The sequence below is a fragment of the Colius striatus genome, chromosome 5 (assembly GCF_028858725.1).
Source record: "Colius striatus isolate bColStr4 chromosome 5, bColStr4.1.hap1, whole genome shotgun sequence".
NCBI lineage: Eukaryota > Metazoa > Chordata > Aves > Coliiformes > Coliidae > Colius > Colius striatus.
Window position 1 is genome coordinate 10396405 of NC_084763.1, and position 22853 is coordinate 10419257.

Genomic DNA, 22853 nt, shown 5'->3' on the forward strand with positions numbered 1-22853 from the left:
CGCATGACAGTTCATTTCCTAGAAATGAGAAAGGGAAAACAAACAACCCATAAGCCCTAGAAAAACTGGAGAAAAGATCATCCACCAGTTCCACAGCTGTGTCAGAATATTCTTGTCTTCATGCTCTCTTTTTTTCCCCTTCTCATGGCCAATCTTTCAGTGGCATTTTTCTCTTTCCTTTTCAACCTGCTCTGCCCTGCTATTCTTCAAAGTCTAATGTACATACGTTTGGATGCAGAATTTGGAGAAGTGAAACTTTCAAGGGCCAAAAGTAGAAGACATTAACTCAGAATACCAAACTAACAAAAATATTTCATGGCTCTGGGCCACAGATTTGGATGAGTGGCATTGGCAGTGGTGAAAAATTACATCTAGGTAGCTGCTTATGCTCACCTTTGTCCTCTTTGTAGACTGTGCCAGGACTGTTTTGACCTGTAGGCTCAAGTACAGTTGTGTTGAGGCTCTACTGATTTGAGCTTTGCCAGATTGCTGCCTGTCCCTTCCTAGGTTTACCATACAGTATCATTCTTGATGGTTCTTTCCATTCTGCAGTGTCTCTTCAGCTGCTCTGAATCTTGCATCTACAGTAATTTTACATTGTCTCAACTCCCAGGTGAGGTAGCTGCATGTGGTGTGCTCTGAGAGCTCAGTAGTGTCCGTGTACAGCTGAACCCAGCTGACACTGGAGAGGGCTATCTTGTGTAGGGCCCATGGTGGCACAAAAATAGGAAAGAAAGCATCCTAGAATGTAATTTCACAAAGGTTTTGTTCATAACTTGGAATTTGAAACACCACCCTAGCATGCTTCATGGGGCTTCCTACTGGACTGCAAATTATTAACTCCAATATTTATTAGGAACTGGTGATTCTCTTAGCCTATATCCACTAGGCTGAGATGAGAGATATAATCTGCCTGTGCTAGTTCCTACACAGGGACCTCTATTTGGTATTGTTTCCAGTACCATTGCACTCCTGACAGGCAAAAAAGGGAGATTTTCACTGAAGATGATCAGATTATGCTAATTTAACAGGGTGAAATAAAGACAAGGATTACAGCCTTGTAGTTTTTTTGGAAGAGAAAGTCCTAGTTTTGCTGAGCAGAATCAGCCTTTAACCAGTGCTTGACTAAATTGTTTTATCCTCACTGAGGTCAGTGGTGGCTGAATTGCGGTGTCTTGTGTTCTGGTTTGCCACAAATGTAGATGAGATATTTTCAGTGTTCACACTAAGTTGGAGGAATTTATTGTGGAAAACAAATACTGACAGACTCTGCATAGCTGAGGTTCTAGCTTGGTTTATTTGTTTTACATTGGGGCAGAATTTGTAAACATCATTCCAGATGCTCATCCAAACCTTACCAAAAAACAGTAAGAGTGTGGGTTCTGTTCAGATCACTGTTGCCCCTCTGACTTGAGATGTATATGAATTGGCCTGCTTAGCATGTGGTGTGAAGGGATGTTGGAATGGTAGTGTAAATTGGACAAAACTGGGAATAGGCAGGCTGGATATGCTTTCAAAAGTTTTTATCTATTAGGTAAAGATTAAAATGATCTTTGATGATTCAGTAACTTGCACAAATTTCTTATGGACTGTAATGCTCAGCATAAGTGATAGGCCGAGGCCAATTGTATGAGGTTTAACAAGGCCAAGTGCTGGGTCCTGCACTTGGGCCTCAACAACCTCAGGCAATGCTACAGGCCTGGGGCTGAGTGGGTGGAAAGCTGCCCAGAGAAAAAGACTTGAGCATGTTGGTCAACAGCAGCTGAACATGAGCCAGCAGTGTGCCCAGGTGGCCAAGAAGACCAATGTCGTCCTGGCTTGTGTCAGAAATAGTGTGACCAGCAGGGCCAGGAAAGTGATTGTGCTTCTGTACTTGGTGCTGATGAGGCTGCACCTGGACTACTGTGTTCAATTCTGGGCCTCTCACTACAAGAAGGACATTAAGGTGTTGGAGTGTGTCCAGAGATGGTCAACAAAGCTGGTGAAGGGCCTGAAGAACAAGTCTAATGAGGAGCAGCTGAGGAAGCTGGGGATGTTTATCCTAGAGGAGGAAGAGGGGAGACATGATCACTCTCTAAAACTACCTGAAAGCGAGTTGTAGTGAGGTGGGAGTCAGTCTCTTGTCTCCAGTAATGAATAATAGGACAAGAGGAAATGGGCTCAGATTGCTCTGAGGAGGTTTAGATTGGACATTAGGAATAACTCTTTTACCAAGGGGGTTATTCAGCATTAGAAGGGGCTGCCCAGGGAGGTGGTGGAGTCACCATCCTTAGAGATGTGTTTAAGAAACACATAGATGAGGTCCCAAGGGACATGGTTTAGTTTAGTTATGGACTTGGCAATGTGAGGTTAGTGGTTGGTCTTGATGGTCTTAAAGGTTATTTCAAACAGGTATTTTATAGTGCTTTATATTCCATTGATCATGTGCAGAAAATCTCAGGTGACTTTTTTTTCTTCTTACATGAATAGCCATGAATTAAAAGTGTTTCCTACAATTTAACATTTTGTTAGCATCATACAACTTTCCTTTCACAATTTTAGTGCAAACTTTACATTTTCTTACTTATGCCTGCTAATCTATTTTGTAGCAGAGCGACCAAGCCACAGATTTCACAACTTTCTTTTCCCCCAAGAGATCATTTCCTGATTGTGCTCTCCAAAACTGACTAATCCTACTTTTGAACCATCATATATAGGTCAATATGTATTTTATGGAATCTCGAGGCTTTCTCATAACGTTTGCAAGTAATGATTTGTTCTAGCTAGAGCAGCCAGTTTTGCTTCCATTTATGGCTCGGTAGAGCAGAAGTGAGCTATTGCAATTACAAGGAGGAGGTAAGATTCCACTAAGAAAAACTGCACCATATAGTCTTGGGATGGACTCCTTGGGATGCTTGTGTAAACTTTTTGAGTTCATCTCTAAATAGGACACATGGTCTTGGAGAAATGAGAATGGCTCAGAAATTTGCTTTCACCTGAACTTAATTTAACCATCAGTGCTTCAGGGGCCAGTTTGTGGTTTTGGGCTAAGTCCAGTTTCTGTGCATATTAGCAAACATGCAGGTTTGAAAGGCTTATAATGGTTAGCCACAGTACACCTGGGTCTATTAACCAGGCTGTTAATTAGTCTGAAGTGTAAAGTCCAAACTACCAGGGTATCAGTAAAAATCACTGTGTGGAGAACTATTCTGAATCATTTGCATTTCAAAAAACCACCACTGGGACCCTGTCTGAATGGTTTGGGTTTTTTTGCCTTGTTACAATTTGTGTCTTGGCATCCTCCAGCTTTCATTTTGTAATTGCCTCTTCTTGCCATTTCTCTGCAGAGGCTATAGTTCCCATGATGGTGCACAGGTTGTTAAAAATTCCTGGCCTGGCAAATATCTAGCTCAACACCTTCATGTGCAGCAAGAGGTTGGCAACGGCCTTGGTTTTCCAGCTTTTAGCAAAAGCCAAGGGAATGTTTACTACTGACTTTGGGAACGTTTCCCTTGAAATGAAGATAATTAAGACTATCAAGAATGGACTTGTTTTGTAGAGGTATGGACTGGCCAACTTGATTCTGCTGAGAGGGAAAAGATTTTGCGGTTTAACACAGCTTTGTGGGCTTTAGGGCAACAACAGCTTGTTTTTTCATTTGTTGAAAGAGTAAACTGTATATTGGGAAAAGGCATTTTAAGTGTCTGAGCTAACAAATGCATATGATAGTATTATCAGAGAAGTGTAGTGAACTCCTGAACTTTCAGAGAGGTTTCTTCAGGCTACAAAAGTGCATAGCAGAGCTTTAATATGGTGGTAAGTAAAATGTTATTACTGACTTGATTTTTCTGATATTTAAATCAATGAATCAACTGTATAAATAATGTCAGTAAGTTAGCTCTCTAATATTCTTGTTAAGTATATTATCCTGAATGGAAATTGGAGGCAGAAAAGTGAACATCCACATGTTAAATGTATCTCAAAGCCTCAAGTGCCTGAGTATCCAAAATCTACCAAGGAAGCGTATAAGCCTTTAATTATAAAGGAAATAGTTGATGTTTTTAACCAGAAACTTGCCATTTATGTCAATTTTGAATAAAACACAATGTGAAATGTTTTACCAATTAGTTACCTTTGATCACAGGGAATATTGAAGTTAGCAGCTGTGTAAAATGTATAATTCGTGATCCATATTTATATATAGCACAAAATCATTGGCTAATATCAGCTAGGTTGTCTCAGCTGGGGTCAGTGATGATGACTTCAAGAGCTTGCAGTTGTCTTAGTGATCTAGAGAAACTTCATGGTCCATGAGAGTAAGAAGTTTGCCAAACTCAGCAAAGGAATACAGGAATTTGCCATTGATCTGTGCCTGTTTCTTGCCATAGCTGAGGGGATCTGAGATGTAGGTCTCCGTCTGGGTCTCAGGTAGTGCTGATCGCTGAAGGTGGTTTGAAAGGAAGCAGTTTGGGAACTTCTCCAGCTTTTGCTTACTGAGCGTTTCTGAAGACCAGGCAGGGACGTACTCCTGCCTGAACTTCACACTGCATGTGGATGCTGATCTACACTTAACTGCCTTGTGGGTTCCTAAAAGCTGCTCTGGCACCTAATTAATTTTAGTAACTAGAAGGAATGAAGTAATTGCAGACTTTCTTTTCTGGATTTTTTAATGATAACAGATGGAGGGGAACTAAGGTTACAATGAAATATTTTGAAATTCTCTATTGAACTTCTCCCTGGTTTCTGCAGCAAGCATTAAGTAAAGAGTAAGTGTGGGGCTCTGACATTCAGAACTGCACAAAGCAATCTGCTAGTGTCATTTGCAAGAAGAACCTTGTTCAAGGACCCAGAAATGTGATAATTGTGGTTACAAAGAAAAAAGATTCCTTCTGTGTAAACCAAAGAGGAAGATGTTATTGGATGCACCAACACTAAACTGATAGTATGTGTTAGTTGCATTAAATACATTTTTCTATGCGCTTCAGGTACCTATTTTTAAAGATGAAAATTTAAAATCGTTAGGTTTGTGGCTGATGTTGTAACTGAAGGGTTTTTTTTAATGGCACCAGTGATTGAAAAGGCTTAATTCTGGAGGATTTATTTGCTGTCTTTGGATCTCATTTTTCTACAAACTCAGAGGTGCTAGTTTCCAAAAAACTTAACAGGGGCATCCCAAAAAGACACAGTCCACCAAAAGGAAAGCTTACTTTGGGAAACACCAGTTAAAAGATGGACAGCTGTGAAAACAACATAGCAGCCTTTTTTTTTTTATCTCTTCCACATCTGAAGTTTACCCTTGTTCAGCTCTCAATTTATTCAGTGGAAAGAGTCATCTCACCTCATCTTAGCTGCCTAAAACCACAATGACTGCCTAAGCTCATCTTTTAGCTCTGTTATTTGTGGGGGAAGGAAGGCACATCAGAAAGGCAACGCACCCTTTCCTGAGGAAAATATGACAGACCGCTTTTGAAGGTGGTTCAACCTGTCTGTCCATCTCTGGTGACTTCCACGAGCACCAGCGTGCTTGGTTTCTATAAAAAGTTACTGCTAGGTGAAGAGGTTGATTTGAATGAAAAAAGACCTGTGACCAAGACTTCTGATGACCTCATCACCAAAGACTCTGACATAAAAATTATACCCACATTAAGGCTTTTTGTTGTTTATATTTTTTGACTCAGTTTCCAAAGTTCAGAACCTGAAAATGGGGAAGATGTTTGCTCATGAGAGGAGTGTGTGCTCTGTAGAAGTTTTTAGTAGCAGGAGATGGAGACAAGGGTATTTCAAAGGTCTTGGTACTGAGGAATTATTTGGGCTGTTGTTTATTGAAAATCTTCCAGTAAGTCAAAGCTTGCTAATGTTTTGGGCACAGAACTTCTCTTCCCAATATAGGTGTGAAGGAATTAATGACTGTGAAGATATAAACAATATGTGATTTCACTTCCAGTTGACTAGTGTGGACAAAAGCTTATTTGAAACAAACTAGACTTACCATTGTTGCATTTCTGTGCTTCTAGATAAGACAAAATTAATTTATTACTTCAATTTTGTTTTATTTTTTTAGTTCCAAGGAAGAAGGATACTTCAGGAAACATGAGGAAGGCAAAATAATTACTTGGGAAATTGCTTGTAATTTCTTCTGATGAAAAATGCCAGTGTAGCAGTGCTCTACGTTTCAGTGATTGCTCCTTGCAAAAACATGTTTTTGCTTCCTCTAGATGTTGTCACTCACATTTTTCTGTGCAAAAGGAGGGACAGAAGATAACTAGCCAGCCTGATCGAAATCCATTGGGTCACAGGCTACCAATTACTCTGCTTTCAGTTGTGTCTTGAGGATTACTGCTGGAGCTGGCTTTCTGGGTTGTGTCTTTTCCTCAGTGGTTCACACATACTATATATGCAGAGCCTTAGACTAAGATGTGACAGACTGTGGGATGATTCATACCTGCTGGCTGTTTTGGAAAAGACATGGTGAGCTCCTGGATTACTTTCTGTGTGTGCTGTACCCCTCCCACTGACCCACTGTTTGAATGGAGCATCAAAGGGTCTGCTGTTCAAACTGTGGAGGCATCTGTCCACCCAGTTGACCCAGAAACTGCTATACGCATGCACTGAGCCTCATGCAATCTGCTCTGGATACTTTTGGGCAGTGTTAAGCATCTTGGGCGTTTGCTTTGCAGTTTCTTTATACCCTAGGAAGCAGATGTATAGTATCATGGGGCATCCTGCTCTCTAACTCTGCTGTGTCCTCCAGAACATCAGATTTTTTGAGTTTGTATATTGCAGTGAGATAGCAAATGCATGTGTAGCAGTTCTTGAATAGAACTACAGTTCACTACACAGTCAACATCTGTTCTCAAACTTATTCTTGAATTGCTTACCAGCATTTGTGGTGGTTTTCAGAGAAGGGTAAGGAGTGTACTGTAGATCAGAAGGCGGGGGTTTGTCTTTCAATTCAGTAGATGTTTGTCTTTCCACCCTGTAGGAGCGACTCTTGGTCTTTTTCTATGTGTAAACTGAAGCTGATATTTATGCAATCAGGTTCACTTCCAAGTGCTGCTTTGATTGTGGTTCATTGTATTTAGTTATTTTGATTATTATTTTAAAAAGCATTTTGAAATGGCTATCAAAAGAATGTTATCACAAAGGAATTGTCTTTGAAACCCTTCTCTTGGATTTTCATTCTATAAGGGTAAATGGACTAACAAAAATGATGTAAACAGAGACTAATAGAGGAAGGTGCCTTTTATTCACACCCTTGGAGTCAGTGACAAGGATTTGTGAAGCTTAAAGTCTTCCCTACTAGTGTCTAATTGTAATGAGGTTTGTTTTGTTTGCAGAAAACTCGTGAAGGACCTTATTGTATCTGGGATCTCACTGGGTACCAGCTTTCACTTGTGAACTTCTGTAATGAACAGGATTGTGAATAGAGTCTCCAGTACAGGCGTCAATGCTAACAACATTTCAGGGAAGAATTTGTGGATCTAAGCATGTATCATGGGAAGATTATTAGAAATGGTTTCTAATATGGGTGTAGCAGCTTGCATTCTTATCCATTATGCTACTGCAACACTTTGTACAAGCATTCTCACTTCCATTAAAAGTGGTAGTGACATTTGAGACTGAAAAAATGACTGAACCTCACAAAGTTTCTTCCCAAGAATAGGGAAAGGCCATGAGAGCAAATCTGATTTCTTGCAGAACATGTTACAGGGTCTGTTATGTTCACAACAAACCCCTAAAGTGTTTGAACATGGAGTGTGGTGTCAGAATTACTAAGGAAACTTTGAACTTTTAAAAGCTGTTTCCAAAGCTTGAGGAAACTTGAGGAATAGCAAGGGTAAATTACCTTCTGGGATCTGAAACCAGCATTCAGGATATGAAACGTGATGTTTTGTTGTTACGTACACTTGTTTTTGTCAGGTGTCGATAAAATTTGATTCTCTGTACAAAACTTTCTCGTACCAGATGTTTTTGGTACATCATTAAGCCCTCGCTAAAGAGTTGACAAGGGACATTCTCAGGTGTAGCAGTAGGTATGGAATGGTTTCGTGTTATGAAGTTTATGTCTATGAACCACATACATCTTTGAAAGGAAATAAGAATGACACATCTTTTCTGGGGTTGTTGCAGCAGGAAACCAGTTACTCCTTTTAGCTAGCTGTGTCACTGTTCGAAGGTGGGAGAAGTTCTAATGTTGCTCAAACCTCAAACTAAGTTTTTTAGAACTTTTTCATGTTTTGCAGGAAGAGAAATCAAAAGCTCTTTTTTTCAGTGTGATGTAGACCACATCTACCTTCCGTTCCTCCTCCTCAAATGGGAGACAGGAAACTTTGAACAATTTTTTCCAACCTATATCTGTAGCAAACTTCTGCATTCTCAGCTCAGGCAAATAATCCCCTCATGAGGATTTTCTGGTACAAATCCTTTCACCCACTGAGCTGTTTTTTAAGACACACCTTATCAAAGGTGATTCCCTCCATCTATCACCTGAACTCTGAGATCTCCAATTTCAATATCTGTCAAAAGGGCCAAGGGACAATCACTTAATTCCAGGGTTCTTCTCTCTGGTGAGGGCCTTTATTGCATGGGCAGGGCTCAGTTTAGATGAGAAATTCCACTGCAGGCTTTCCTAATGAAACTTGTACCAGACTTAGCAGAAGCTTGTGAATAGCTTTTGTTCTCAAATAACTAGTAACATTGATCAAAAGAACATTGTCTCAGAGTGCTTAACCAGCCCTGGCAGTGCTGTGTTCAATAGCTTGCCCCGTTCTCCCAGCTATAATAAAAGCATCTCTCTGCTTTATACTCACCTCAACTACTAGGTATCACGGTTGAAACAATATATTAATCGGGTTCAGTTGTCAGTATCAGTTAATATAAAGAGTAAACCAGGGATCAATAATCTGTCATTTCTAATCTGTAATAATATTAGAATTTTAAAATTTTGTTTAAAAGTAATGTACATTTGAAGTAGGTTTTACCTCAGCCAGCCCAGCCATGTGGGATCAATTATTGGAGAAGATTAAGTTGGATTGTTGAAAAGGTGTGGTGAATCAGAGTCATAAGGCTTTGAAAAGAAATGTGGAGACTAGATATGAAGCTTTGCAGACTTTAGACCATTTGAGGGAACTTGCCCTGTGTATTCAGACAACAGGTGTGCTTTGCATGTTAATTGATGGTAATTGGTGTCCAGACCAAGGTGCTCTTAGTCTTCTCTGCAGTGATGTGTACTGCTAAGTACATGTAAAAGAAATGTTTAGCATAAAAGCAAGCCCTCTAGCTAAAGAGATAGATATTTGTACATAGAAACTGTTTTGTTTATAAGGGAGAGGAGAATGCTTGGAGCAGTTACTCAGAAATTTTACATTTCAAGAATATGCAGAAAACAGAAATAACATTCCTGTTATTCAGTTTGGATCTAGAGTGGCTTTTGGTCTTTGTGCCATGTAGCATTCATGGACCGAGTTCAGTTGCCCATTTTCTAGTCATTTGCTTTCTATCTTCCTGAATCTTGTGATAGCTAGTACTTAGGGAAAAATTAACAATAGCTGGAATAGGGCTGTGGAGCAGCCCAGGCTTTGGATAGCTTCTCAGCTTCCCTGAGGACCCAGCCTGCCTGCTTCGCACAAATGCTCTGATGAATTTAGTGGGATTGTTTGCAGATACTCTCTGGGGTTTTTACAGTGGGTGCACAGAGGTATTTTCCTTGGAAGGGCACTGTGGGAGGCTATGTTCTGGAATTGGCCCTCCTGCAAGATTTGACACCTATTTGAGCTCTCTGGTGGGTCAGAAGAAGTTGAAGTACATAGCATTACTCAGGACTGGGCTTTCCTTTTGGCAGTTAAGAGATTATTCTGAGGACTAAAATGTAAAATGACTGTGAGTAGAACAAAGCCTCTCAGGCTTTTTTTCCATAATGTTTGGCACATGTTCACAGAGAATTTGCAAACTGGAGGAATAGCTTTCCTTGGAAATCTCATTAAGAAAGGCATTAGCTGTGTCTTAATGTAATAAAACAACTAGATTTAGAGCTAATATTGTGGGACTAACTAGTTCCTTTTAACTGCTATGCTGATGACTATAATATGAGAAACTGTTGATTGACCTATAGCCTGGCTCACTCCTGGCATGTGCCACAGTTTTAAGACAGCTTAATGTTAGAAATGGTTAACACCTCCCTTATGGCCTGGAATCTCCTCATGCACATGAATTAGCTGCTGCTTCTGCAGCCAGCTCCATGGGCTTCAGTGGAAAAAGGTCTGCTAGATCTCTGCAAGTTTTTAGTTATAAACTTGAAAAGGAGAGGGGGAAAAAAAGAAACAATGAAAGTGTAGGTTTTGGTCAGTCTGTAATGACCTTTTTAAAACAGAACAAAACATGCTTTGAAAAAAATCCCAGCATGATTGAAAAAAAGCATTTTGTTCATACAAAAGTTATAATAAGAGCAAAGTAAGTTATGAACTGGGTTCCTTTAATTAATTATGATAATTATATGAATGTCTTTCTTTTAGTCAGTAGCCTGACAGTGTTTTCCAGTGAAATGAACCCCACTCGCTGCAACGACATGTCTGTGGGGTAAAGACAGGAAGTCAGCACCTTGCCCTCTGCTTCCATTGCTTTGATACAAACTCCTAAAAGCAAAACACATTCCAAGTTTGTGGCAACGTTTTTATTTCTGTCAAAATGATTTGGTGAATTTGATGGAATTTACTGGAGTTACTTCAGCCACCCTGAAACGGGATTTTTCAGCTAATAAATTTGCCTGGATTGATCTTCAGGGGGACAGTTTGACTTTACAGTTGCGTTTAGGACTGTTTCAAAATAATAGAAGTACATGGAATGAATTAAAGACAAACTACCACCAGGCTCTTATTTAGCAAAGGTAACATGCAGCAACTGCTGTGACTCAATGAATCAGAAATAGTTGTAGATAATGAAAGGTAAGACAAAGACAATGTAATCTTTTTTCACATGAGAGAGGCTGATTGTGTGACAAGGTTTTATCAGAACGACTGTACTTCTGCTTTTCCGAATGATTGATGCACACAGTACTCTGCATAGTCTTCGATGATGAATGTTGGTGCCTTGAAGCAACCGTTACTCACTGTGCTATTATTGAACATGAATTTTGAATGACTTGTGGCACAGAGCTGCTGGGTACTTAAATCAATGGAATAAAAGTCAGGAAGAGACAAAGATAATGTTCCTCCTGTAGTTATTGACTCCTGTGACTTGTGTACAAACAGTGTTTCTGGTGACTAGTTAAGGGGTCACAACTCTAGACTTTCTGTACATGGGATGAAGGCAGGAGGAGGCACATGACTCAGTGCTTACTGTTGGATGTGAAAATTGGTTTGTTTTTTTCTCTTCCTCACCTCCTACATTGGCAAGAAAAGCTGGGAATGGGGCTGAGGTTTCCCTCCCCAAGTCGGGTTCTAGGGTTGGAGGGAAATGTGGTGGCATAGATGAATGCTGTCTGTCTGGCTTACAGAGATAACAAGAGGTGTATTCAGTGTACATCACTGACTAGCCCATCTCCATTCACACATGAGCAAAGTATTAAGCAGTACTTCTGGTTTCTGACCGCTGTCAAGCAGATGAATGAATTCTCCCAGAGATGGAGGATCCATTTCTTGCTCAAGCTAAATTTGAAGCCATGTATCAGCAGTACCACTGCAGGAGGACTGGTATTTATGTGACCTAGTCAGAGGAACAATTGATATTTTTTATCATTTTCGTTGTCCTCAGCCTCGTTGTTTATGTGAGGAAGGAAACCCATCTGGAAAGAGCTGCTGGTTCAGTACACGTAGGCAGACTGACTGCTGCCCAGCTCTGCCATGAAATACAGCTTCATTGAGACCTGATTTCATTTTCAGAACTTCAGTCACATGTCTGCTGTGGGAGGCTGGGATCCCACTGTGGTTCTGAAAGTGAGAGCAGGCACCTATATTTGGCTTCAGTTCTGAAGTACCTAGTGGAAAACATTATTTTTTTCCATGGACTGTAGAAAACGTTGAAGAGTGATCTCCTAAGTAGAAGATACATTTTAGATGAGATGATGCTCCTCTACATTCTTGCATCTTGAATAGGGCAAATTAACTCCTTCTGATTTCTGCTACACTGTTAAATGTATGTTTGAATTTTTATTTAGCTTCTGTTTAACAAGTTTTAAGACATTCACAAAAGTCTTTTAACATGTAAAATCTTTATCTCATTATCTTTTTAAAGGAATCATAATTTACTGATTTTAAGCATGTATATTCTCGGATTGTTTAGATATTTAGATTTTACTCTTCACATTTTCTTCTCTTTTTTTTTTTTCTTCTAATTTGCCACAGAAAGTGAAGGAAAGGAAAAGAAAATTTCACAGATATATTAATTACTCTTGACACAGGACAGGTTTTTCTGCACAAATTTTTATTTTCAGAAGGTCTGTTCCCCTCTCCAATAACAATAATGGCCTTCTACAAAAACTTCCATGAGTTCTGTTTAATATAGTTGGGATAGTCTAAGGGTGACTGTTTTGTCTAATGAAAATCATAGCACTTCCTAACCTTATGTAGTATTTCTGTAATAGTCTTTCTAAATATACTCTACTGCAATTTTGCACATGTGCATGGCAGTCATCATAAATGGCTGACATTAGCCAACAGATATTACTCAGTAAGTTAATTCTCTTTCTTATGACTGGACTGAAATTGCTCTCTCAGCTCCTGGGTTAAATTACAAGTGATTTCTATTTTAACTTATTTCAATATGAGTAGGGGATGGTCATAACTTGCTGACTTTTTTGTGCCTAAATATAATGTGGTGGCATTGTTACAACTGATTTTCAAAAAGTGATTTTTTGTTGATTGCTTATATGTGGTTTAAAGAACCTTGGAGCCTTCCAAAAGTGTTCACCTGCCAGTCACGTATGCTAGATCTCATGCTGGATCCAGTTTTGAATGGACACTCAATCTCAAATCTTGTGTTGTTGCTGTATGTAGCAACAGGACAAGGGGTAATGGAATGAAGCTGGAACACAAAAAGTTCCATTTAAACATAAGAAAAAACCTTATTTCACTGTGGAGGTGAGGGAGCCCTGGCACAGGGTGCCGAGGGAGGGTGTGGAATCTCCTTTTCTGGAGATCTTCAAAACCTGCCTGCCTGTGTTCCTCTGCAACTTGATGTAGGTGTACCTGCTTTGGCAGAAGGCTGGACTAGATGATCTCTAATGGTCCTTTCCAACTCCTACCATTCTATGAAACAAACCAATTTCTCTTTGTACTAATCATATTTCTGTTTGGCTTTTCTCTAGGTTGCGGTCTTTGGTAAAGCAGTTAGAGAGAGGGGAAGCTTCAGTTGTAGACCTAAAGAAGAATTTGGAATATGCTGCGACTGTTCTTGAGTCAGTGTACATTGATGAAACAAGGTGAGTTGATTACAGACATCAGCACTCTTCTGCTCTCTTGTACCAATGACACAAAACTGTGATTTACCTGTCAGCTGGGAAAGTTGTTTTATCCAAGATTTATTAGTCACAGACGATATGTTTTTAATTATTAAAGTGTTCTTTGGTCTAAAAGCTTCTTTAAGTTTCCTGGGGCAGGGGAGGAGATAAAAAGCAATCATAAATTTAATGTATATTCTCTTGGAGAAATGTTTTCATAATAGTTGTGTCTCATTTTCTCTGAAAGTTTCCAGATTCCTACTCCTCTGTTTCTTTTGAATAGTGTTAAATCTTTTCACTTGTGTCAAGTCTTTGAAATTAAAAGAACTTTTACACCAGTTCATGATAGAAGTAGATTGGTAAGACATTGCAGAGAAGTTCCCCTCTATTATGTGCCATTTCCCCAATGCTAAATGTACTTATGGAGTCACCTCAGATGACCAGAATGGCCTGTATGATAGTGACGTGACTGTAAATGAGCTCTGGAGGGCAGAAAGATTAAGCATATAGACAAGCTGATCGTCAGTAGGTGATTTTGTAGTTGTGTTCAGAAGGCTGATACTTTGTGTTATCAGCCTAGCAGGGAGTTTCACAGTCTGACATTTAACTATAGAAGATAATAATCTGTTGAGGAGTTGTGCAATTGTGTTTCATTAGAGCTGATTAGAATGTTTGTGAGTTTCTTTCTTGTTAACAGTGTTGAAATGCTCTGTGAGGAAGTCCATTTACCCATCTTTTTTCTCTCCCTTCCAGGCGTTTACTTGACACAGAAGATGAGCTCAGTGACATCCAATCTGACTCTGTGCCCTCAGAGGTCCGGGACTGGTTGGCTTCTACCTTCACGCGGCAAATGGGGATGATGCTCAAAAAGACGGAGGAAAAACCCCGGTTCAGGAGTATTGTCCATGCAGTGCAGGCTGGGATCTTTGTGGAAAGGTAGAGGACCACGTAATTACATTGTTCTAGTAGCTGCCCAGGTACTGCAGATTGCACCTATAGTGTGTAATGGTGCTGTGGCGGGATGGAGGAGGGTACCTTAGGCCAGAAGATCTCAGAGAACTAGGAGATGACTCTATTGAATGAAGAATAATGTTTCTAGTGATATTTCTACAGAGATCTAGATAGCACCTCAAAAACTGGCATTAAGTACAGATTGCAACCTGAAAAAGCACATGCTGATCTGTTCTTGACATAATATAGATGTAATAGCACAGTTGGAATAATTTTGACAGAGAATATCTGTGCATAGCCCTAGATCAAGAGTGATAGCTTTTAAAATTTGGTCAGCCCAGAACCGCTAAGAAACAGAAGAAAATACTGTATCATAGTGCTACTGGAACAAACTGTGGACCAAGACTGATGTGAAAACTTTGGGAGCATTTAAAAAAACACATTGAGTCCTCTCAGCCTTCTCTGATTTGCATCAGAAACTACTACTAAAACTGGTTTTACGTTCTGAATCCTTTATAACAATTAGTCATTTCAGTTTGGACTCACTTCCAAACTTACCTTTTCTTAACAACTAACCAGTCTTTAGAGACATTCTTCCTTCAAGCTAGAAGGAGGGCTGGACCATGTGAAACTGTTAAGACTTCAGGCAATGTGAAAGACAGCAGGTCCCAGGTCTCTACAGCAAAACTCAAGTCAGAAATGAAAGAGCAGAGTACCTTTCACTGTTCATCAGAATCCCAGTGCCAGCCCACCAGCCCTCTGTGCAGGAGGCTGGGTGTATCATACAATGGACCACAACCCATACAGACAGAGAAGCCTCTTCAGACATGGCTAAAGCTCATTGAACTGAAATAACTGAAGTTGCTGTATCCAGTGACAGGACAAGGTATAATGGAAAAAAGCTGGAAGACAGAAAGTTTCATTTAAACATAAGGAAAAACTCTTTAACTGTTGAGGTGAGGGAGCCCTGGCACAGGCTGCCCGGGGAGGGTGTGGAGGCTCCTTCTCTGGAGGTTTTCAAAACTCACCTGGACACGTTCCTATGTGACCTGATCTGGGTGGACCTGCTTTGGCAGGGGGGTTGGACTGGATGATATCTGAAGATCCTTTCCAACCCCTACCATTCCGTGATTCTATGAAGTGCAAAAAAGGGTGACCTGTGGAAAGGTATTTTAGGTATCACAATGTGATTCATCACATTCAATCACAATCACATTCAACCAGCTTGTTAAATGCAGTGTGATCTAAAAACAAGTTTAAAAGCTGGTAGATACTTTAGAGCTTTGTTTAGTATGGTTGCAGATGTGGATGATTGGCTTATTCTTTCTCTTTATCTCCCCAAAACAAACTCACATGGCAAACAGCCAAAAGATTTTATACCAGTCTTTAAACAATGCAGAATAAAGTAAAAAAAAAACCAAAAACCCGAACCAACTGGAACTGACTCATCACAGACAAATAACTTCTGAAGTATACTCAGAATTAACTTCCATGTGAACCAACAAGGACTAAGGCAGTTGAAAGAGCATTATGGTCATGTGCAGTGGAAAATGAGGAACATCTTGTTTATTGTTATGTGCCCTTTCCCTGAGGAAGACTCGATACTGACAGATTCTCTATGATATCCTGCCACCTAACCAAGCTATGAGATATGGAGGTGTCTAAAGTCTTGAGTCAGGCTATACAATAAGAATGGTATAGAGAATATCATGCAAGTTAGGAGCACAAGGGAAGGAAAAAAAACCAAACCAACCAAACTGCAGTCAGTGTTTCCTGAGATAAATAAGGTTTCCTGTAGTGGTCTGTTGCTGTATGATTTTTGTTTGTTTGCTTTGCTTAATTCTATTTCTGTGTTGCCTTATCTGTTTGTCTTGGTAGAATGTACAGACGGACTTCAAATATGGTCGGTTTGAGCTACCCACCAGCTGTAATTGGAGTGCTAAAGGTAATCTCAGTAAGAAAGTGTTGAGGGGGGCGTTCTGTACAAAGCATCAAGATAACAGTGAAGTATTTGTCTTGGTAACGGAATCTTAGAACTTGCCCTTTCCTCCTCTCTGACATTTAGTTTAGTTCACATACATTAATCATTTACTGGCCTACGGGAATATCCTTTCAATACAGAGAAGTATAGAGTTCAAGGCTGTGGCCATTTTCAGGCTGTGAAGGTTACAGCTCTCTTCTAGATTACAGTGATTGAGCTGAGGATTAGTAACATGCTGGAATCAGTCATGACCTCTCACAGGGAAGAGAAAGAATGTAAATGGAGAGATGAGGAGGCGAAGGATTACAGTTTCTTCCTTGGTGAAAGTACCACAAGGAAGCAGGAGGTAACCTGCAACAGAGTTGGAAAGTGGAGGAAAACTTCAATATACAGAAGTCAATCTTCAATATGTGCTTTAAGGAGAGTCATTTGGATAAATCCCTGCGGGTAGGACATCAAAGTTCTCAGCAGGCAAGAGAGATTAAGAGCTGGTCCTGTGCCAGATGCAACTGCATGGTTGATCTCTAAGTCATTCTTCTCATTCTAACTCCTTCTGCACCCTTCCTCTTGATTGCTGGAAGGAGGAGAGAGAGGTTCATAGGGTTTCAGGAACATCCAATTCTGAGATCAAAGAGCTTTATCTTGCTAGATAATGAGTGCTGTCAGTTCCTACAGACATCCTTAAGAGTGGAGATTTGAACTCAACTTCGTGTGAGAAGGTTTATACTTTTTACTTCAGCTTTATGAACTGGGAAGAGAATTTTCACTTCTCAGTATCTTGACTGACCACCCTGCAGCATTAATAAATATAATTTACAGCTGACTTAAACTCTCCTGAGTGGAATTAGATATTTACTCTTCTGGTATAAAGATTGGGGATTTTTTTTTTTCTAGCATTGTTAGCACATTTGTAACATTACTGTGATTTCTTTTCCTGCTTTGTAGTTTTCTGAAAGCCCCAGTGGACTAATCTTTATAAAAAGCATAAAGAAAATTAGAGTCATGCTTTCTTTGAGCAATTAAAGCTGCAGTAATCACAGTTCAGGATTAAAATTAAAGTCAGAAAAACTAAGTTGCTCTTTGTGTCTAGTAAAATAGTTCTCCTTGTTAGTTATATTTTTGTTAATTGTTCTGTAAGTGGTAAAAATATGACCACAGTTGTCTGTATTTTTACCAAGAAAAACATGCCACCTTATTCTTTTGGAAATATGAGTGAAAAATTGGAGCACTTTACTCACAGTGCTAGGTCATAAGAACTCTATAGGGACAGCAAAATCCAGAGGCTTTAATATCATTAAATAGCATGTATTCATTACTCCTATTTCCTTCAATGTTAGTGGGTTTTTTTTTTTCCATAGACATAGCACACAGGTAGTGGACAGGGAAGAGTAAAATCAGCCACAATAGGGCCATCCCATGTTTTAGCTACTAAAGCACACCTGATTTCTTGTCTTTTGGATTCAGACTTTGCTGATTAAATTCTAGTGTGGAGAATTACTATGTTTATAATAAGCAAACAGCATACATGTCATTTAAACATAAGGAAAAGCTGTTTTGCTGTGGAGGTGAGGGAGCCCTGGCACAGGCTGCCCAGGGAAAGTGTGGAGACTCCTTCCTTGGAGGTTTTCAAAACCCACCTGGATGCATTCCTGTGTGACCTGATCTAGGTGGAGCTGCTTTGGCACGGGGGTTGGACGGGATGGTCTCTAAAGGTCCATTACAACGCCTACCATTCTGTGGTTCTGTGATTCTATGTCCTTAATGGAAGCTTCTTAAACATGAATCATACAATACTGTTGAATAGCTTAGACTCTACATTGGTTCACTACAATTGAAAAAGTTAAAAAGAATCTATGCAGTTACATCACGACTCTAATCCTCTAGTAATAGAAAGGCGTGTCGTTGTAAAAGAGATGACCATATTAACTCTTTTCTCCCCACTCTTGCAGAATGTAGACAAGTGGTCCTTTGATGTATTTGCACTAAACGATGCCAGCGGAGATCATGCACTGAAATTCATATTCTATGAGCTTCTCACACGCTATGATCTGATCAACCGTTTCAAGGTCAGTAGTTAGAAGATGGGTCTCTCCTCTGGCTCAAACTTTTAACTTTCCTCTCATCCTGCTTTGTTCTGTTCAAAATGCAATTTTAGCCCTATTTGAAGGCTTTGTGGACACTGCACTTTCCCTGGTAAGCAAGATCAAATATTATTTAATTAATGTTTTTAATTGCAATGGGATACCATGAAGTAGACAAGGATCCCAAACCGACTTCTTATGAAATCTATGGGAAGTGTTTCATTTGATCTGTGGGAATGATGCTGTCATACTCCTGGGCTTCATAGGACTCTCAAGTGTACAGGTAAAAAAGAGGAGCTCAAATTGAAATTCATCAAAAGCAGCAGGTTGAGAGAAGTGATTCTACCTCTCTGCTCTATTCTGGGGAGACCCCATCTGCAGTGGTCTGTCCAGCTCTGGAGCCCTCAGCCCAGGAGAGACGTGGAGCTCTTAGAATGGATCTAGAGGAGGGACTCAGAAATGGTCAGAAAGGTGGAACATCTCTTCTGTGAGGACAGGCTGAGGGAGTTGAGGTTGTTCAGCTAGAGAAGTCTCCGGGAACACCTTATTGCAGCCTTTCAGTACTTAAAGAAGTCTCATAAGAATGGGACAAACTTTTTGGCAGAACCTGTTGCAATAGGACAAAGGGCAATGATTTTAAACTAAAAGAAGGTAGATTTAGACTAGATAGAAGGAACAAATTTATTGCAATGTGAGTGAAACACTGGCACAGGTTACACACATTCCAAGTGAATAGCCTGTGCTAGTTTATGTCCCTGCTCATCACAGGAGGGGTTGGACCAGATGACTTTTAAAGTTCTCTCCAACCCCAACTGTTCTGTGATTCTGTAATTGTTTCAGAGGTTTGTAGATAAAAATGCTACATACTTTTTCCTCCAGCTTTGAATAGGCTTAAATTTAAATGGCAGTTCAGGAGTCCACTGAATTGCATTTTCTATATGATTTACAGTTCTACTCTTTCAGTCAGAAAAGCAAGGCAAGCCCATAGTATGGGCAAGCTGCATTTCACCATGAAAAGCCAGAGGTCTGATAAATGATACTCAGAGTGTCTCAGATTTGCTATGATGTGTTTCCATAGAAAATTTGGAATGTGACTAGTAAAGCAGAGGGTACAAGTTGAAATATAAGAGGTTCCAAAGAAATACAAGGAAGAATTTCTTCACTGTTCAGGTGAGGGAGCACTGAAGGGGCTGCCCAGATGGGTTGTTGAGTCTCTTTCTCTGGAGACATTCAAAACCCACCTGGATGAGTTCCTGTGTGACCTACTCTAGGTGGTCCTATTCTGGCAGGGGGGCTAAACGAGATGATCTTTTGAAGTCCCTTCCAGCCCTTGAGATTCTGTGATTCTGTGAACAGACAGATAACCTTTGGCCTGATCAGAAATATTTCTCCAGGGGCTCTCCCTTACAGTCAAGTGATTTCTGTTACTTTTCATACTGCATGACTCTTCCAGACAGCGTTTTGTAATGTATTTATTTGTCTTTATGTATTAGAATGATTCATCCATCGTGTAATTAGGGATGGGAAAAACAGTTTAGGAAGTAACCTGGATTGATTCACTGTCTCTCTTGAGTGCCTATTGCAGATGTTTTAGCATATTATTTATTTGAGAAACACAAACTGCACTTTGGGACCTCTGACCAAAATGCTCTCCTCTGAATGCTAGTCATTAAAGGTGATTATTTTGGTTTTAATTCTGTGCTGCTTTACTCAGATCCCCATTTCTGCCCTTGTGTCATTTGTGGAAGCTCTGGAGGTCGGCTACAGCAAACACAAAAATCCTTATCACAACCTCATGCACGCTGCAGATGTGACACAGACAGTCCATTACCTCCTTTTCAAGACAGGCGTAGCGGTAAGTACAGGAGTTGGCATCCTGAATACATAATGAGATTACATCCGTTTTTGCTCAGTAAGGAGATTATGATTATCCACAGTAGAACCCGCTTGCAATGTAGACAAACTTCATTTGATACAGGCTTGCTAATTCAAGTAGAGACTTTTGAGTGTTTAGAAATAGAAGCTAGGTGAAGAACTCCATAACTCCTTTAATAGTAACCTGAAAGAAGATGAATGAGAAACCAAAGGTCAGTTTTTTGCTCTGCCCCAAGATCTCCTGGGTGATTCTGCCAATAGATTTTTGTTGGAATTCATTTCACCTAATGTGAAGATGCAAATTGTCTAAGCTTTCTTCTTATTTAAGGGAGCAAGGCAGTACCTCCAAAGGACAATTCATTCCACTTATCTGAAGAGCATGAGCCATACCAGAGTTTGGCAGTCGAATTGGGAAGTTGTTTGAGGCTTTTCCTGCCTTCTTGAGTGCTTCCCAGTTGTTCCAAGCTCTGTAACTGGGAATTGCTTGAAACTATTGTAACTGGTATGAGGGAAACTCGTGGTTGCATTTGACTCAGCCTAACCAAATTCCAACCCTCTTTTGCATGCTGGGTGCATAGGATGGATGGGTACAGCCAACAAGGCGCAGCACATCAGCTCCTGCTCTGTTTTTCAGGCCAGTCTCAACAACTGTAGAGCTGTTTATGCTTGGGGGGGACCTTTTATTAGGTCTGACTTTCTGCAGTCTCTTGATTGCCACAATTGCAGTTGCTTTCAATTCTGAGTCTGGACTTGGATGCTCTTCCCTGAAGAGGAAGATCCTGCAGTGCCCCCTGTCAACACACCCTGGCTTTCCTGTGCATATAGATTGCACCTGAGAATTGGCATGTTTAATAGAGACAAATCTGGGAGGAGCCAGGCTGAGTCTGTCTCAAGACCTGATCCAGACCACCCAGTTCTAATTGATGTCAATTGCTTCTGACTGTGTCTGAAGTAAATAGGAGTTAGATCAGATGTACAACTTCTCCAGATACATACTCAAAATCTCCCATGAGGTCCTAAACTTCTCACTGGTGCTTTCAGAGCCGTTAGTTAGTGCAAATGCACAGGAGGCTGTACTCATAAGAATATTACATGGCTGAGGAATGTGAAATGCATTCTGATGGTCAGCAAATGCATCTACTTTTTCTCTGGAAACCACTGGAGAAAGGCAGTTTTCACTTGTGGCTACTCAGCTCCAAAAAGTGGCTGAATGGAAACAGCTGCCCAAGTACAGCAGCTTTCCTGCCTGTGTCTGCTCAGAACTGCCTCTTTTAAGCTTGCTGCTTCTTGCTTTGTTAGGAAGTTTAGCTGCAGTTGTGAACATGAATGTGTGCTATCAGTCTAGCCTGTTTGGCCACGGTGCTGAGTGGGGTTTCCTGTTCTGTCCGTGTGCACAATAAAACCAGGCAATTGTTAAAAAAAAGAGAGAGGTTTGGGAGGACATGAAGATACAGGAGTAAACAATGCAACACTTGGGAGGGTTTTTTTTTTTTTCCTCTAAGAGAGAGAAGATATAGCAGATGAGAAGAGAAAGAAAAATGCAAACCAAATCTCCCTAAAAGAAACCAAACCAAACCAAGAAGTCCCAGTGGCTTTACTTATGTACAGAGCATACTTGCTATGAAGTCCTTGAGGTGCACCAGGACTGTCAGTTTAGTTATTCCCTGGGCTGCAGTAACCTGTGCTGGATACCTGCCAGTCAGCTCCATGGCTCTGTGTGGGAGCAAAACAACTAGTGGTGTTGATTAGAAAGGAAGGTGTGAATGAGTAGTTGACACCATGTCCCATTCCCTACTGGCTGTGCTTAAAGACTTCAGAGGCAGAGGAGCTTACAGAGGTATATTTTTTTTCTGCAGAACCAGTTTTTGTGACAAAGCTCCACTTGCATGTTTTGTTCCTACCTTTAGAGATGAAACTTTTTTCTCACACATCTCCTAAACTAGAAGTGATGCCACTTCTGTGTATATTGGCAAACAGTCAAATGTGAATGTTCTCCTGCTTCATATTTGCTCCATAAGGCTCTGGGAGCATATAGGAGAGATGAGTCTGTGGAAGGGAGAAATCAAGCACTCTCCTTCTTTTTTTCTTTTTTTATACCAGGTCTTTGCTGTTCTGATGGCCAAACCTAGCAATAGTGAGGTGTGTCTGTGAGATCAACAGGATGATTTTCTGTGTGGCACTGGATTAGGAAGAACATTTCAGTGTGGTGGGAGCTGAGTGGTCAGAGACAGCCCTGAGCCCTCTCTTGTCCTGGGACACAGGAGTCTGCAGGCACTTGCAAAGTGCCAAAGAAAAGAGGAGAGCAATTTGGTTTTTTAGTTTTTTTTTCAATTTTTGGTACCTGAATAGAGAGCGATCAGAGGACAGCCACCCCTCACTGGCTTCATCATCCTCACATTGACAAAATGCCACTGTGGGGCTCTAATAACCTTGATGGGGCTCCAGGGAAGTCCAAGAGGCATTAGTGGTCTTCAGTAGTGTCCCATGCTGCCCAGGAGTCTCTGACCATTTTCTTTGCCAGAGTGTTACTGTTAAGCAGCTCGACTCCCTTGAG

The 22853-nt window shown here is 40.4% G+C and overlaps 1 protein-coding gene across 3 annotated transcripts in view; it reads left to right on the forward strand.

The window, feature by feature from the left end:
• The window catches only part of PDE1C (phosphodiesterase 1C), a 190010-nt gene that overhangs the window by 104764 nt on the left and 62393 nt on the right, over window positions 1-22853 (forward strand). For all 3 annotated transcript variants that reach the window (XM_061996471.1, XM_061996473.1, XM_061996472.1), the window contains 5 exons: window positions 13280-13393; window positions 14165-14347; window positions 16241-16307; window positions 18293-18409; window positions 20139-20279. In XM_061996471.1, coding sequence (XP_061852455.1) covers window positions 13280-13393; window positions 14165-14347; window positions 16241-16307; window positions 18293-18409; window positions 20139-20279 — 622 coding nt within the window. The remainder of the gene's footprint in view (window positions 1-13279; window positions 13394-14164; window positions 14348-16240; window positions 16308-18292; window positions 18410-20138; window positions 20280-22853) is intronic.